Here is a 16,679-nt window from a genome sequence, read left to right on the forward strand (position 1 = left end):
TACATAGCTACTCATCCAATTAGTTAAACTCTACGGAAACTAGAGGCATCTTTTCAACTTCCCTCCCCGTCTGATACCTTAATTAATAGAGCAGGCGGTTGCCGAGGGGTTACTGTGCGGGCGTGGTGATCCCGTGGACCTGGGTTCGAGTCCCACGAAAACACGTTGATTTTTCAAACCATCGCCGAGTGTCGAAAGATTACCCACATGCTGCCCAGATCTTCAATCAACCCTAACTTCACCGACTTCGGGGAGCACCAAGGGACAACCAAGAGTCATATAGCACGGTAGATTCTATAAATAAAACTTGCCTGCGCCACTAGCGGGCTGGGGTAGCATTGAACGCCTTACAGATCTACAAGAATTCGAGTTATAGAAATAGTGTGGATATCAGAACATAACCCTCGGGAACAGAAACCGCCGCCCACAACCATAAAGGTCTCAAAAACTGTCAAAAATCACGCGAAATGACACTGAAGTCGAACATATATTCTCTAGTTATTCCTCTGCAGTGGTGGGGTGACGGCGCTGCCCACGTGTGTTATGCAAGACCTGCGAGGCAACGAGGAATTGTTAATGCAGGCGGAGGTGGTGAAGGTTGAAAGCCATCAACAAGACAAACACTGCCTCCCTACGGTAATATATATAATGAGGCGAAGAGGCGGGCCCATAAACTAAACTAAAGGACTTCCCATCACTCTCGTCTTTGTTGGATCGTTTGTTTGACCGTACTCGTGTTTGCTAGGTCCATACAGCATGTTTGATATATAGAGAGTAATGACGGGCTGCGCTATACGATCATTATAACGAACTCCCACTTCTTCCTATTTAATTGCGTTAATGGGAAATATTATAAAGCTGCTGCTGCTGCTACTACTACTACTACTACTACTACTACTACTACTACTACTACTACTACTATTAATAATAACACTATTACTATTATTATTATTATTATTATTATTATTATTATTATTATTATTATTATTTTTCCTATTACTCCTACTACTACTTTTATTACTACTACTACTACTACTACTACTACTACTACTACTACTACTACTATTACTCCTCCTCCTCTTACTACTACTACTACTACTACTACTTATTTTTTACGTTTCTGCCTATGGTTCCGGTAGGCTTTCTTGGTGGGGTCTGATGGTCGGCCCCAGCCCGTTGTGGCGCAAGCAAGTGTTTATAGTGGCGCTATCTTGCTTGACTCATGCTGCCCCACGTAGTTCTTCATTAACCCTCTCCTTTAGAGAGATAATCTAGAGTCCGGGTTGCTAGGTGGTCTTCTGGACAGCGTCTTAGTCCACTCGGCAGTGACTGAAAAATCCCAGCTTGTGGCACAGGGCGGGACGCGAACCCGCGTCCTCCTTGACGCGGCGCCAACGAGCTGACCACTCAGCCACCGCTTACCCAAACTACTACAACTACTGCTACTACCTCTATTACTACTACAACTACCACATCTACTGTTGATAATGATAATGTTACTTACAATACCAACAAACAGTTTACAAACATATATATCAACACTGCCACAATAATAACCACCGATACTTCACGTGAAAGAGGCGATGGTGTGTGAAGCGAAGGATAAACAGGCAGACAGGAAGACAAGCAATCACGCCTGCACTGAGAAGGCAGGAGGAAACCAAACACCTGGACTGTGCACCTGCCGCAACCTTTTATCACGCCCAGGTAGGTAGGCAGGCGTATGCGTAATCACCTGAGAGCGATGGGCAAGACGCAGGCGCTTCTCTTCTCCCCCCGCCCCGACCTGTTATTCGCTAGATGCTTCACCTGTTGTGTCGTGTTAGAGGAAGTGGTATGTGATGGATGGTAATGGATGGTGAACGAGGAAAAATACGAGCAGGCAGCCATTCAGACCTCAGATATGTACGTGTGCGTGTGTGTGTGTGTGTGTGGGTGGGTGGGTGGGTAGGGGGAGATTAGCTCAGTAAGATTAGTGATGTTCTTTTTTATTCAATATGAAGCCCCGCACAGATTTATGGGATTTCATTGATTTCCTTATGCTACGTTCTCTGCCGGCCTGAGAGAGAGAGAGAGAGAGAGAGAGAGAGAGAGAGAGAGAGAGAGAGAGAGAGAGAGAGAGAGAGAGAGAGAGAGAGAGAGAGAGAGAGAGAGAGAGAGAGAGAGAGAGAGAGAGAGAGAGAGAGAGATTAACATAGGTAGACTGACAAAATTTTGCTCTTGAATAAAAATAGCTTCTTGAACCTTATGAGCCTAAATTAATTCAAAACTATCTTCTTGCCTGCTTGAGAGAGAGAGAGAGAGAGAGAGAGAGAGAGAGAGAGAGAGAGAGAGAGAGAGAGAGAGAGAGAGAGAGAGAGAGAGAGAGAGAGAGAGAGAGAGAGAGAGAGAGAGAGTTCCGTCATGCCCCGCGGACGTTAGTGTCATTTTTTTGTAATTATGAGTTGATGGTTTCGATTCTCGTTTATGTTTCAGGCTCTAATGCGTCTGCTGTTAGGGAGGGATAGGAATTCATATACAAGTAGACGGATGTTTAGGTGGATAGATAGAAAATAAAGGTAGATATAGGGAGGGAAACTACATACACTTTTCCTCTCCCTCCAGCGTTAAGGGGCTATTACACTGGGCAAATTTTCCGTGGATCTTCAGTCAAACCACGATTTCCGCTGGCGTGGTTCTCATATTTGCGTGGTTTTCTGACGTGTCCACGATCTTCCAAAGCTACGGTAGATTTCACTGAAGGACGACGGTATTACTCATCATCTTCATCAGCAGCAATAACAACAAACAACTGAGAACCACGCCAGCGGAAATCGTAGTTTGACTGAAGATCCACGGGAAATATGCCCAGTATAATATCCCCTTTAGTTTCCTTCTGTTTCTTATGCTCTGAGGACGACAACTCCTCTTGTTCTTCCTCTTCATGTTCTCGTAAGGTGTCACGGTCAGTCCCTCATCAGTCCGTCCTTGACCCAGAAAATAAAAATGGTGAAAGGAATGAGAATACTTCGTGGCGAGATGTTTCACCGGGAATTATTTACCCTGATGGAAGACTCGTATCTCGGTAGTACATGCGCAGTTTCCCTACTCGCTGGTGAGAAAAAGGTCACTTATTGAAATTGTTAGTATTATTGATAGTAGTAGTAGTAGCAGTGGTGGTGGTGGTGGTGGTGGTAGTAGTAGTAGTAGTATAGTAAAAGTAGTAGTAATAGTAGTATCCCCATTATGATCATCTGTAACAACAACAACAACAACAACAATACTAATAGCAATAATATTTTTTTTTCTTGGCGTTATATCATTGCTATTTTCTTCCCCTCAGCACTGCGGCACACTTTATCCCCGCCATCCATCACGGGCGTCGTGGCGCTCCTCTGTGCAGCGGTAATCGGCCAACAAAGCGTCCCGTGGCATGGCGGGCCCACGCGCCGCCCCTCAACAACGGGACAACAACACAAACATTAATCTGTTCGTCTCCCTTGATGGGCGGCGATAAATATCACAACACCAGACAAAGCCTCGGCGCAGACTCATTCACCCCTGCCCCCCACCCCCCCTCACACACACACACACACACACACACACACACACACACACACACACACGTCGATATCTTATGTTTTGTGTAATGATGAGAATCTCAGCGCTGTCACCTTGGCGGGAGGGGCGGCTGTGTGTGTTTATTTATTGCCTTCATCACCTGCTCGTTACTCAGACTCATTACACACACACACACACACACACACACACACACACACACACACACACACACACACACACACACACACACACACACACACACACACACACACGCACGCACTAAAGCATTCAATTCATTAAATCACCATATTTTGATAAACAAATAAAATAATATTGGAATAAGAGGTGTACCAGTACAACGTCTTTGTAGTTACCTTTGCAATAGGTCACAACGAGTTTACTGTAACAATAATTTTTCACAGTTTATACCCATCCCCAGGGGGTACCACAAGGATCAGTGATAGGCCAATTTTTTTCCTGATATATATTAATGATATATGTAATGCAATTTCTAAATCTAAAATTACTATTTATGCTGATGACACCAGTCTGTTAACTGCCGATAAGGATATAAATTTACTACACTCAAACATAAGTTTAGAATTAAACTCAGTCCATCAGTGGATAAAATCTAATGAACTAAAACTTAATGTATTGGGCCATCCTCGTCTGCGGCAGCTGCTGTGTCTGCGCTGCAGGCACAGCAACGCGCACAGCGCCGCGCCGAGCACCATGAACACCTTCAGAATGTTTAGTGTTTTCATGTTGCTTTGAAATACTAAACTTTGGGCGAGGAGCGAATACACGCTTGAAGACGTCCTGACGAAGACTGAGATGTGTCCCGTGGCGGGCTGAGAAACACATATTGGACTACTCGAGGTTTATAAATGGTTGAAGGGCTTTAATAAGGGAGATATTCATAAGGTTATGTTGGGAAGAGAACCGGGTAGGACACGTAGTAATGGGTTTAAACTGGATAAATTCAGATTCAACTGGGACATAGGCAAAAATGGGTTTACTAACAGAGTGGTAGATGAGTGGAACAGGCTGAGCAGTCATGTGGTGAGTGCCAACACAATTGTCACATTAAAAAATAGATTAGATAAATTCATAGACAGTGATATTAGATGGGGTTTATGGCTGCCAGAGGAAGAGTCAGGTTGTTACTCAAACGCCGTTTTTTATTATGAATTCTTTATATCTGCTTCAGTGAACTGGACACGTGCGTGGGTCATGGGATGCTTCTTCGGAAGGTACATACATATACACGAAAAAAAAAAGGGTACTGCTATTCAGAGTAGTAGTAGTGGTAGTAGTAATAGTAGTAGTAGTAGTAGTAGTAGTAGCAGTAGTAGCAATAGTAGTAGTAGTAGTAGTAGTAGTAGCAGTAGTAGCAGTAGTAGTAGTAGTAGTAATAGTAGTAGTAGTAGTAGATGTAGTAGTAGATGTAGCAACAACAACAGCGCCAGCATCAGTCTTACACAAAAATATATCAACAGTAATGGAATTTCCTGAGCTTTTTTTTTTTCGTATTTACTTATTACAAAGACATCCAACTCTTGCAGCAGTACAGTTTTCGTGGGTGTGTTTGAGTTTGCATGTGAGGAAAATCAAGGGAACTGGTACACACGACTGTGACGCTATCAAATGTCTAGTTTAGTCTGTCGTGTTTGATAATCGAAGCTAATTGTGCACACCATCAAAAACTATATTTACCACTCGAAAGAAAATTTGAGCACGTGGGCATTGATGTTATTCGAGTGTGTGTGTGTGTGTGTGTGTGTGTGTGTGTGTGTGTGTGTGTGTGTGTGTGTGTGTGTGTGTGTGTGTGTGTGTGTGTGTGTGTGTGTAGGTGTGCAGGTGTGTGAGTTCAGGTGTAGCTACGGTTTCAGTCATGCATCAGATCAGCTCCATGACAACTCTCCCTTTCGTCTGTACGTCGTCTCTCATTTCGCCTCGTCCTCGTCTCCTCCCTTACTTGGTGGCGGTGAAGGAGGTCCAGGTCAGCTGCCCCTTCTTGGCCAGGACCAGCTGCACGGCGCCCAGACACACACCGAGGAATGAAGCAGACAAAGCGAACATTAGAACCTCTCTTTAAGCCATCGCTCCTCTCACAAATACACATTCATTGGTGCTACACGTTCAGAGCCTCGACGGGGAAGGGTGTTGTCCGATTCTTTAGGTCAACACAGGGTCATCTAAGCCTCTAAGGTCAATAACAGCTTGGAAATTGTATGTGTAAACCTCCTCAGTGGCAGTGTAGAGGGAGGTTACGATTTTGAGATGCCAAGTAACGAGGGATAAGTCATATGTACCAATGTGCATGTGTGTGTGTTTGTGTGTTTTCGTTACCTGGTAGTTCCCGTCGTTTCCAGGATTGTCCGAACCCCCCACCTCCTCCGTCAGGATCTTGGTCAGCTCCTGCGAGAGGTCCTTCGCCGTGACGCCCTTGAAGCCCGCCTCGCGCATACTCATAGCCAGGTTGTCTGCCGTCTCGAGGTGGCACGCTGACGGGGAAGAGGGAAGGGACAAGATTAAAAGAGATACGAAGGAATGGGTGCACATGGGATAAGTATTATGTAACGTTTAATAGTAACAAACACTCTTCAGTGGTCATAACGTGTGGTGTAGCGGACGTAACAGTAACAGAACATTATAGATTTAGAAGAATATTTGTGTGAGATAGAATAACAGATGAAATTGTATAATGAGGTTGTTATTGCGATGTAAGATAGGAAGAGAGAAACTTACGTGTTATGTAGCGGACGTAACAGTAACAGAACATTATAGATTTAGAAGAATATTTGTGTGAGATAGAATAACAGATGAACTTGTAAAATGAGGTTGTTATTGTGATGTAAGATAGGAAGAGAGATTATAAACTTAGACGGGCAATATTGTGATGTACAAGCGTGACAAAACTATTAACTTGTAGGAGTATGTTAGTGTTGTGTATAATAGGAAGTGCTCTCATAAACCCAAGAGTGAGTGTTAGTTTGGAGTATAACAATCCCATATACTGTGCTTGATATCCTCCCTCGTGTTGTTCACTGACAATACTAAGATCGTAACATAAATGCCAAAAGTAAGTACTATGATAATAATGATCAGAGGAATGATATATAAATAGATACAATTAAAATGTCCACCAAGATTATTTTCAATATATGCATAATAACCGAAGCAGTGCACAATTGATTTTAAGAAGTTATATTAATCTAACATTTACTAATGGTTACTTAAGCTACAGACGTTCTTCTCGGCGGCATATCTTCCCATTCCACAAATGCTTACTATTCACGTTATATCGAAATCACCGGACGAAAAATACTTATAATTTTCCGGTACTGGTTAAATTATGTTCTAGTGTGCTGACTAGAACACTGAGACAAGAAGCGAGCGTCTATTGCTATGTGTGTTATCCCATGTTATCCAGTGACTGTGTATAACCCGCAGTCTCCTTAAAATGCAAAGGAATGGAGAGACAGGAAGATTACCATGGATTACGGAACAGAAATCGGTCGAGGGTGCTCAAATGGCAACTCAGAGTGACATGAACTTGGAGAGGCAACATTATGCGTAGAACCGATAACAGATGGATAACAAAGTAGCAGAGTGGCAACTTGGAAATTGTAAGAAGAGTCAAAACAGAGAGAATCAGAGAGCGAGAGAACTTGAGCACTACTATTATGTCAGTTAGTGCTAAATCCTCCGTTTTCTGCCACACTTGTCACGCTGGAACCACAAACGAAAATGAATGCGATTAGAACGTAGAAAACACAAAAAAACTATTCGTCGCCCAAGTTCACATATTCGGCAAGGCTTTCGTAGGAGTTTTGGGCCTTTCCTGGAGTAGTTTTATGACCCTGGTGGTGGTTTGACCCTTCTTCAGTAGCATGAACCTAAAGAATCACTCATTATAACCCGATTGACCCCCTCTTTGACCTTTAGAGATAGCTGAAGGGAGACGCTAAAGTGTCTTATAATATCGGGCTATATAAACGAGCTTTTTAAACTGACAAGGCCATTAGGCGAAAGATTATAAAAAAGATTAATAAAAAATAAGTTTGGCTCACCTCTGCATCCTGATAGACTCTTTTATGCAATACACTTCCGCACCATGGTCGGAATTTTAAGACACTTTCAATTTGCACATCAACTATTTCTAAAGGTCAAAGAGGGGGTCAATCGGGTTCTAATGAGTGTTTCTTTAGGTTCACGGTACAGAGGAAGGGTCAAACTACCACCAGGGTCATAAAAACTACTCCTGAAAATGCCCAAAACTCCTCCTACGAAAACCTTGGCAAATATGTGACCTTAGGCGACGAAATGTGTTCAGATACGACCCTATGTTAGATCATTATAAAAGGAAGAGAAGACTAGCCATTGTTAAAGTTTGGTTCATCTATAGATATTAAGAAATTAGACTATGCAACCAGTCTTTTGGCATATCAGGTTAATAATGGTAAGCGTCCCTCTGTTTTCACCCTCGCCCCTGCCACACGGGACTCACCAGGCTGGGTGTGGGCGTGGGAGCAGCCGGCGGCCCCCTCGGTACTGGTTGAGGAGGAAGCAGAAGAGGAGCAGCCGCTGGTGTACTCAGTGATGAAGAACAGACCTCCCTTACGAAGCCATCTCTGTAAGGAAGGCGAGAAAGAGAGGATGACGATGATGAGGAGGAAGAGGAGGAGGAAGGGCCGCTGGTGTACTCAGTGATGAAGGGCAGTTCCCCCTTACGAAGCCATCTCTGTAGGGAAGAAGATGATGATGATGATGATGATGGTGATGATGATGAGAGAGAAACCATCCATCATTAGCTCTCCTTTTTCGCTATCCCTCACTTTTGCTAGTTTTCAGTGCAGGTCAAGGGCACAACAAAATATAAAGACGCCCCCAAATCACTGTCCCCACGAAAGAAGGACAAGAGTTCCTACAAAAGAATATCAGTTTAGGTTAGGAATGTGTCTAAATCCACCCCTCTTGAAAGCGTTCGAGTTGTGGGTAAGAGAAAAGCCGAGGGTAAGCTGCTCCCGAGTTTACCATTGAAAGAGATAAAAGAATGAAGGGATTGATTAACTCATGCACTAGGAAGTTGGACAGCATAGGAATGAGCTGGAGAAGAGAAACGAACGCGTGTATTGTGTTTGATTCTCCCCTCTTGAAAGCGTTTGAGTTTTAGGTAGCAGAAAAGTCGAGGGAAAGCTGCTGCCAAGTTTACTAGTGAAAGAGATTAAAGAAACTGATTAACTCATGCATTAGGAAGTTGGACAGCATAGGAATGAGCTGGAGCAGAGAAACGAACATGTGTGGTGTGTTTAGATTATCCCCTCTTGAAAGCGTTCGAGTTGTAGGTAAGAGAAAAGTCGAGGGAATCTGGTCCCGAATTTACCATTGAAAGAGATAAAAGGAACTGTTTAACTCATGGAATAGGAAGTTGGACAGCATAGGAATGAGCTAGAGTAGAAAAAAGAACATGTGCAGTGACGCCGCGGGTGAGGTAGAGTCAAGCTTAGGACAGAGAGCAAGAAAATAGCGATAGAATATAAGAAGGAAAACAAAGCCGCCTTGGAATTCAACTTTTACCCCCATTATTCGCATCCCTCTTTCCTCCTCACCACGTGGCTTCAGTAGAGACTAAGAATCACTCACGTAGAATCTGCCAAACACGTCCTGCTTCTTGGATAGGACGTGCAGCGCCTCCCGGCAGTAGATGACGTCGTAGGAGTCGTCGTTCCGCTCCAGTTGTGTCAGACACCCGGCCTCGAAGTGCAACTGTGAGGGGAAGAAGGACAATAAGAGACGGTGAGGGAGGAAGGGTGAACTGACTGAGACTGAAGTACGTTGATAGAGAAATATAGTAGATAACGAAGTAGATGGTAGATAGATAGTAAAGTAGATAGAGATGTAGAGATATAGATAAAAAGATTGATTAATGGGAAGACGATTGAAAAGAAAAAGAGAGAAAAAAGTTGGACTGGATTCGTTTCTGTTTCCTTTCTATCACAAAACTCAACAAAATAAACCATATGGGTGATTCTCTCTCTCTCTCTCTCTCTCTCTCTCTCTCTCTCTCTCTCTCTCACACACCACCTCAGCCTCACCTTCTGCCTCAGGTCTCCGTCCATCTTCACCTGACGCTCTATTGCCTTAAACACACGGGCGGGGCAGCGGTCGACCCCGTGTACTGTCACCTGGTAGTGTCTGACAAGGAACTCCGCCGACTCCCCGTGCCCGCAGCCCACCACCAAGACCCGCTGGCCCGCTTGCAACCCCAGCCGAGCAGCGAACGCCTGGTTGAGGGGGAGGAAAGAATGCTTGGGATAGGAGTTTGGATATGTGTCTGAGTAAGCGGGTGAGGGATGGATGCACTGGTTGATTAAAGAAGGAAGGGAGTGTATCAGAGCGAGAGTGGATGCGTTATGGTGTTAGTGAGCGAGGGAGTGGAAAGAGTGAAAGGGATATACTGGTTGAGGTATTCATTGCGCGGGTGAGTGACGCAATAAATAAAGGAGGTACTGAGTAAGTCGGGGATGCAGTGAGTAAATGTAAGATAGAGTGAGTGAGTAAGTGAAGTTTTGATGAAGAGTTGAAATTAAACTGTTTCTCTGCCACTCCTTCAACATTAGCTAGTGATAAGACTGTTTCTGTTTCCTCACGCCACGAGGCAAGACACGGAAAACCCCTCTCGTTACTAGTCGTACATACCAATAAACTATCTATGTTTTGAATTATCCATCTATCTGTGTGTCTATCTACCTCCTTGTCTACCCACCTACCTACCTATATATTTACCTACCTTCTTCTATTTATCTATCATTCTACCTACCTACCTACTTATCTACTTGTCTGTCTACCTATCTGTACCTTAGTCGAGGCCTCTCCACCCAGGGCGTCGCCGGGACCTCCGTCGGGCAGCGCGGCGCCGAGGGGACAGATGATGTGCTGGCGGGGCTCAGGCTTGTCCTCCACGTCCCGCTCGCTCACCTTCCGCGCCAGGAAACACACTTGGTTGGCCGCGCTCTTGTACTGTAATGAGGCGGTGGGTCAGGCTTGGCAGGTGTGTCAGGTTTGTCTTGGAGTCGTGATTTATATTGTGTTTATTCTTTATTTTGTCACGATAGTTTTTGTTTTTTTTATGTGCGAGTTTATTTTGAGTGTATCATTTGCTATTTTCTTAAAGTTACGATGATTATTATTCCCTGATGAGCCCTTACATTAAGTTCGAGCTCATTCTCAGGAAGTTATTTATTTGCGGTGATCATGCTTTGTGACATCGTGTGGGTGAACGTGTAACGAGGTCCATTTCATCCCCATACCGAGGTGGACTTTTATCTGTGCGAGTTTTATTTCATGCGTCACTTTGCTGTTGCCTTATTACAGTTACGATTATCTCATCTCGGGTGCTTCTTATGTCCGTGAGTTTACCATTAGTGTGCCATTTCTTCCTCATGAACCGATTGACCTGTGTGTAAGGTGTGGGATGGGCTAGGATGCGACCAAAGCGTCTAGAATCCTTGGATGCGACTGTGTACGTATAAACAATGGTGACGAAAATGGCACTGAAGAGTATAAGGGTAGTGATTAAAAGGGTGATGTGCGATAATGAGGAGAGGTGGTATAACGTGACAGATTGGTATGGTTAAAAGGACAATGTGGCGTGATTAGCTCAACAGATACAGCAAAAGTGCGTTGACAGTGGCGCCGTATTGCAACAAAATAACGTGACTTTCAAGAGTGCGTAGCAAAGAGGCACCGTGCCGTGTTTAAATACATCAGACAACTCAAGACAAAGTTTAAGGAACAATGATATATATGTATACTCTCCATAACTTTCCCTGAGCCAGATGTGAGGCAGGGAGATGACGTCACATAACAGTACGGTGTAATAACAAGACACTGTGACATGGATAACTAATCAGACACACTCTAAGACACACGTGAAGTGACCAGCCTGCTCTCAACAGCACTCAAACCAACTGTGAGTCCTCGTGTAGGCGGGGACCAGCACGGGTAAGGTAAACACTACGGCTACGCAAGAGGCAGGCGGCAAGCAAGTCTACGTTTATATAAGCGAGGACGTTCTTGCAGCGGAGGAGCGAGAAGGCGGACTGCTGGGCGTCGCGGGCCTGCAGCAGGTGACTCACGTACTCCTCAGGCCGCCGGAAGATGGTTGGGTTCTCAGCAGAGTGTATCGTTCCTGTGAGGTGGTCTGGTGTTACTTGCGTCCATCATTGCCAGATTATCGTACTCAAAGCCTCGTATATACCGGTTTCTGAGCCATAGCTATTGCCAAAAAACACCAATGATTAACCATTTTAACGATAACTAAATATGAAGGCAGTTATTGGGGTCGAGGAGGCAGTGTTTGGGTCGGAATTCGGCAAACACAGGAGGCTGAGTACGACAATCTGGCACCGTTGCTTCCGTCCCTTGATCAGCCGTCACAAACAGCACACTGGTGGCAGCGGTGAGATCCGGTGCGGTGGCGGGGCTCTGTGTGAAGGGGTGGTGCCAGTGTGCTTGTGCTAGGTTCTTTAAAGTCCGGGTGTTGTCCCTGTACTCGAGGGCTTTATTTACCGAGTCGCCACTTCCAGCAAAAGGGAAGGAACATATATATTTGTTTTGTTTATGTTTTGTGATATGGGAGTAAGCAGCACGGTGAAATTACTGTTATTGTGGTAGCAGTGCATGTTAGTTATAAACCATGATATCCACCATTTAGCTTTATCCTACTGTGCATGAAAATGGTGACAACAGTGGTGCATGAAAAAGTTGCATCCACATTTAAATACGAGAACAACACATGACAATAACTTCTCCGTTTCTCTGTGGATATAAGTTTATGAACCGTGGACTCGTCTAAAAAGATAATCACATCCACAAAACGGCAGTGAGCGCCCAATGACTGATAGATTAACACAGTACCTCCTCCATTGACATAAACCTTAACAAACACCTTTATCCCTTAGACGTATGCGGTTAGTGAGGGTTTAAGAGACACAGATTTATCCACCCACACAGATTCACTCACCCACGTTGCCGAAGCAGGACTCGCGGAAGAAGAAGTGGCCGCCGGGACTGAGCCAGGAGAGGACTTTGGGAAGGAAGCGGTCCAGCTCGGCGTCACTCAGGTACTTGAGGAGCCAGCTGCTGAACACCACGTCCAGGCTCCCCTCAGGCAGCTCCAGACTTGAGGTGAGGAGAAGGAGAAGAGTTGTAAGGATGTATTGTTATTGTTAAAATTTTCCCTCATTTTTCCTTTTTCTTTGCAAAATTGACCTCTCTTTCGGCCACCTCTTTGGATTCTTTTTTAGGAGCAGCGAGTAGCGGGCTTTTTTATTATTGTTTCCTTTTTTTGTGTGCCCTTGAGCTGTCTCCTATGTTGTAAAAAAAAAAATGGTTCAGCTTATCACTCGTTATTAGGTTTTACAGTTAAGGGACAAAAAGTAGTTATTAGAATGACTGTTGTTGCTGTTGCTGTTATTTTTCCTCTTAGCGTAGGGTTAAACATATTCCTTGTTATTGTTTGTTTGTTTTTTATAGCAGTGGCATTTTCTAACCTAACCGAGTAGTGACATTTCCTTACTCAACAGCCTCATTAATTATTTGTCCAAGGTATCAAAGCCATCCTCTTCTTTCTCTTCCTCCATTCGCTTTCATTTTCTCTCTCCTCTTCGTCTTGTCCTCCCCTCCCATCGCTTCCCTTCCGATCCCATCCCATGCCATCTAACAACTATCCATTCCCTTTCCCTTTGTTTCACCTCCTGGACACCCTCACCACCGCACCCATACTTCACTACCTCTGCTTTTTTACTATTCTTCTTTTTAATCAAGGGTATAGTAAGAAGGGAAGTCGGTTAGTGACGAAGGTACAGTGGGGGAGAAGGAAAGATAGCAGGAGTGTACAGTTGTATGGTGTAGGTCTGCTCTGTTCACGTTCACTCCCTTCCCCCCCTCACCACCACCCCCTCCCCTCCTTACTTCACCACGTCGTCGCAGATGTAGGACACGTGCGGGAAGTGATGGTTCTGGGCTCGGTTCTCCCTGATGAAGGCCTCAGACACGTCCACCGCCGTCACCTGCGCCGCCACCTTCGCCAGACTTGTCGTGAACCGCCTGCAGGAGAAAAAACGAAGGATAAGACACACACACACACACACACACACACACACACACACACACACACACACACACACACACAAAGGAGTCGCAAGGAGGGGGTAAGAGGGAGATAGAGAGAGATTAAAAAGAGCACCCTCCTCACCCTATCCCAGCCGCGAGGTCTATCACTCTCTTGCACCTCAGGTCGGGCAGGTAGGCCATCACCTCGTCAGCGTCCTCGGCGGCCAGGTGTTCGAATCCCTCCGTCTGGATCATGGCCACGGTGCTCGCCTCCTGACCCTCCCAGAACTCCTTGCGTTGCCTCATCAGCTGACTTTCTGCGACGGCCATGCTGCTGTGAGAGAGAGAGAGAGAGAGAGAGAGAGAGAGAGAGAGAGAGAGAGAGAGAGAGAGAGAGAGAGAGAGAGAGAGAGAGAGAGAGAGAGAGAGAGAGAGAGAGAGAGAGAGAGAGAGAGAGAGAGAGAGAGAGAGAGAGGTGAAGAAGTTTATACAATCGACATAATCAGTATCATCATTGCCATCATAACTAACCTTTATTTATTTATTTATTTTACAAATGACAAAACTCACTCCAGTACGAAAGCGACGAAGAGTGAAATAAGCAAGTGAAAATCTAACTCTGACTACATGACTTTCATCTACATACATATAATAAATGACAACAACACACTCACTCCATTACGAAAGTGCGTGGGAAAAGGGTGAGCTAAAGAAGTGTGAAAACCAGTGAGTGCGTTGTACCGGAGCGGCGGCGTAGCATATATAGCGTAGCGCGTAGGGAATCATTAGCATCATCAGTCCCTTTCATCTAACTAACATATGGCAGCAACTTACTCACTACAATACAAAAGTGGGAAGAGGGTGAACCAAAGAAGTGAAATTCAGTGAGTGTGTTGTATCGGAGCGGCGGCGTATAGTGTAGCTTAGCGCGTAGGGAATCATTAGCGTCATCAGGCCCTTTCATCTAACTAACATATGGCAGAAACTCACTCCAATACGAAAGTAGGAAAAGGGTGAACTGAAGATGTGAGAACCAGTGAGTGTGTTGTATCGGAGCGGCGCGGCGTAGCTTAGCGCGTAGAAAATCAGTAGTGTCATTAATAATTTAGCGTCTTCGTAAAGCCCCGCGAAGGAACCTGATTCGTGGATAGCATTGATTTTGCTTCTATGGTGCCCTGCGTGTTCTAACATAAGCCCCCCTACTTAACCTATTCCCGCCCCCTACCCCTACCCCACCCCGCCCCTGCATGCCCCCTGATGGTTGTGTGTGGAAGACTGAGAGACGTGAGGGAATTATGTGTTGAGATATCCTTGTCGTGAATTATTGTTGTTGTTGTTTTCTTCTTCCACTTTTCCTTCTTTCTTCTTCTTCGTATTATTATTATTATTATTATTATTATTATTACGAGACTAACGTGGATATTGTCAAACGTATTAGTGGTTCTGTACGCCTATTTGAAAAGCCTCTGTATGGGAAAAGTTGCTGCGATTTCCAAGGACTGTTTTGTGACCCCATACAGTGATAGTTTTACCCGGCTTCTGCATCAAGAACGGGAATAATACCAATGAAAACCCGGTTAATCTCATCTGTGGCCTTGGAAAATATAGTCGTGACACACACAGAATATCGGGTAAACTGACAAGGCTGGGGCGGGGTGAGCACAAGGAGAGTTGGTCACGCAAACCTAACCTACCAATACCGTAACGCGGGACAACCTATACGCGACACAGGTGAGCCAGGTAGACCCCTCACTCCATCCAGGTGCAGGAATGGAGCTTATATAGGAGGACCACATTGAAAAACAGAGGGCCACTGTAGACTTGAGAACCACATAGGAAATAAGTCTATGGATATCATCATGTTAGGTTAAGTTATGAAAGACTAATAGGTGCAAGAAGGATGGGAGAAGCATCAAAGAAGGGGAAAGAAAGAAAACTTAAACGGTACGGCCGAGGCAAGAGATGAAAAGAACGTGGGAAAAAGAGTAGGCCTAATGTTATATAAAAGTGCTGTAGGTGCAAAGGCAGAGAGAAAGAGCAACGTTGAGATATGGTTGGATTGTCTTAAGGAATCAAAATCAATTGAGTCTTTGAGTAATAAGTGTTCTCTGATAACTTAATTCCGGTCAGTTAAACCCTAGGCCCCGTTCGCATTGTGCCGACTCTGGGCCACGACAACCCAGTGACTCTTAGGCCCCCTTCACATTGGGCCTACTCAGCATCCGGCGATCGTTTCTAGATCTCTTTCCGACCATGTGCGACCTTTTTTACATCAACATTTCACACCCAAGACCTCGTGTACCCTGAGTCGCTGGGTTGTCGTGGCCCATCGTCGGCACAGTGTGAACGGGGCCTTAGACACCCCAAAAAATATACATGTTGATATGGTCCCTGTCACTTTCGCATTTATATAACGTTTTTCAGCGACACTCAGCTTATTTTCAGTCAAACATGAAGTAACATCCATTCAGTTTCGTTTTCATTATTCAAGTAAAACCGCGTGGTATTGATCGGGATATTCTAAGTCGTAGAAAAGATCAATCATATCAGTTATTTAATGCTGATGATGATGATGGTTGTTTATGATTGATGTCGACTGAGTGGTGATGACAGCAGGTGGTGGTGGTGGTGGTAGTGATGTCCGGTGTTACTCACATGGCGGTGTTAATCCGGTGTTGATGGGAGGGACAGCAACACCACCACCCACAGCAGCGCGGAGAGAGAGGCGAACTGAGTGGCTCCGGAAGGCTAACTGGTGGTGGTGGTGGTGGTTATGGTGGTGGTGGTGGTGGTGGGCATACTCATACATGCAAGAGACCATTGATCACACCGCAAGCCAGTCATTCACCCAGTCAGCCAGCTACTCCACCAGTCGCCCACCCAATCACTCAACCACCCACAGCCTCACAACACATGATCTCTACCGTACCCCCAAAACACAGCATCCTCTCTAGTCCATAAGATAACAGCTCAAAAGACACAGCTGAACCCTTGCTCTTCTCTCAGCATCCTTCATA

The 16,679-nt window shown here is 45.0% G+C and overlaps 1 protein-coding gene across 2 annotated transcripts; it reads right to left on the reverse strand.

Moving 5' to 3' along the window:
• Positions 1–5,313: 5,313 nt before the first annotated feature.
• LOC127001513 (uncharacterized) lies at positions 5,314–16,487 on the reverse strand. 2 transcript variants are annotated; one of them, XM_050866117.1, is made up of 11 exons: positions 16,318–16,487; positions 13,805–13,996; positions 13,522–13,656; positions 12,572–12,729; positions 11,601–11,737; positions 10,405–10,566; positions 9,642–9,830; positions 9,190–9,312; positions 8,054–8,177; positions 5,893–6,047; positions 5,314–5,571 (listed from the first exon to the last, which is right to left on the reverse strand). In XM_050866117.1, exons 2-11 carry the CDS (start codon positions 13,990–13,992, stop codon positions 5,515–5,517), a joined length of 1,428 nt encoding a protein of 475 aa, XP_050722074.1. In that variant the 5' UTR covers positions 13,993–13,996; positions 16,318–16,487; the 3' UTR covers positions 5,314–5,514. The 2 variants fall into 2 exon arrangements, with proteins under 2 accessions (XP_050722074.1, XP_050722073.1); XM_050866116.1 differs by having other exon boundaries at positions 13,805–13,993; positions 16,318–16,486.
• Positions 16,488–16,679: the final 192 nt, after the last annotated feature.

This window comes from Eriocheir sinensis, chromosome 21, assembly GCF_024679095.1.
Source record: "Eriocheir sinensis breed Jianghai 21 chromosome 21, ASM2467909v1, whole genome shotgun sequence".
Classification (NCBI taxonomy): domain Eukaryota; kingdom Metazoa; phylum Arthropoda; class Malacostraca; order Decapoda; family Varunidae; genus Eriocheir; species Eriocheir sinensis.

Excerpts from the sequence above, each read along its gene's own strand:
- LOC127001513 (XM_050866117.1), bottom strand. The coding sequence starts at position 13,992 with ATGGCCGTCGCAGAAAGTCAGCTGATGAGGCAACGCAAGGAGTTCTGG. Across the intron at positions 9,831-10,404 it reads GTGGAGAGGCCTCGACTAAG|GCGTTCGCTGCTCGGCTGGG; the intron begins GTACAGATAGGT and ends CCCCTCAACCAG. Across the intron at positions 5,572-5,892 it reads GAAACGACGGGAACTACCAG|CTGGTCCTGGCCAAGAAGGG; the intron begins GTAACGAAAACA and ends GGCGCCGTGCAG.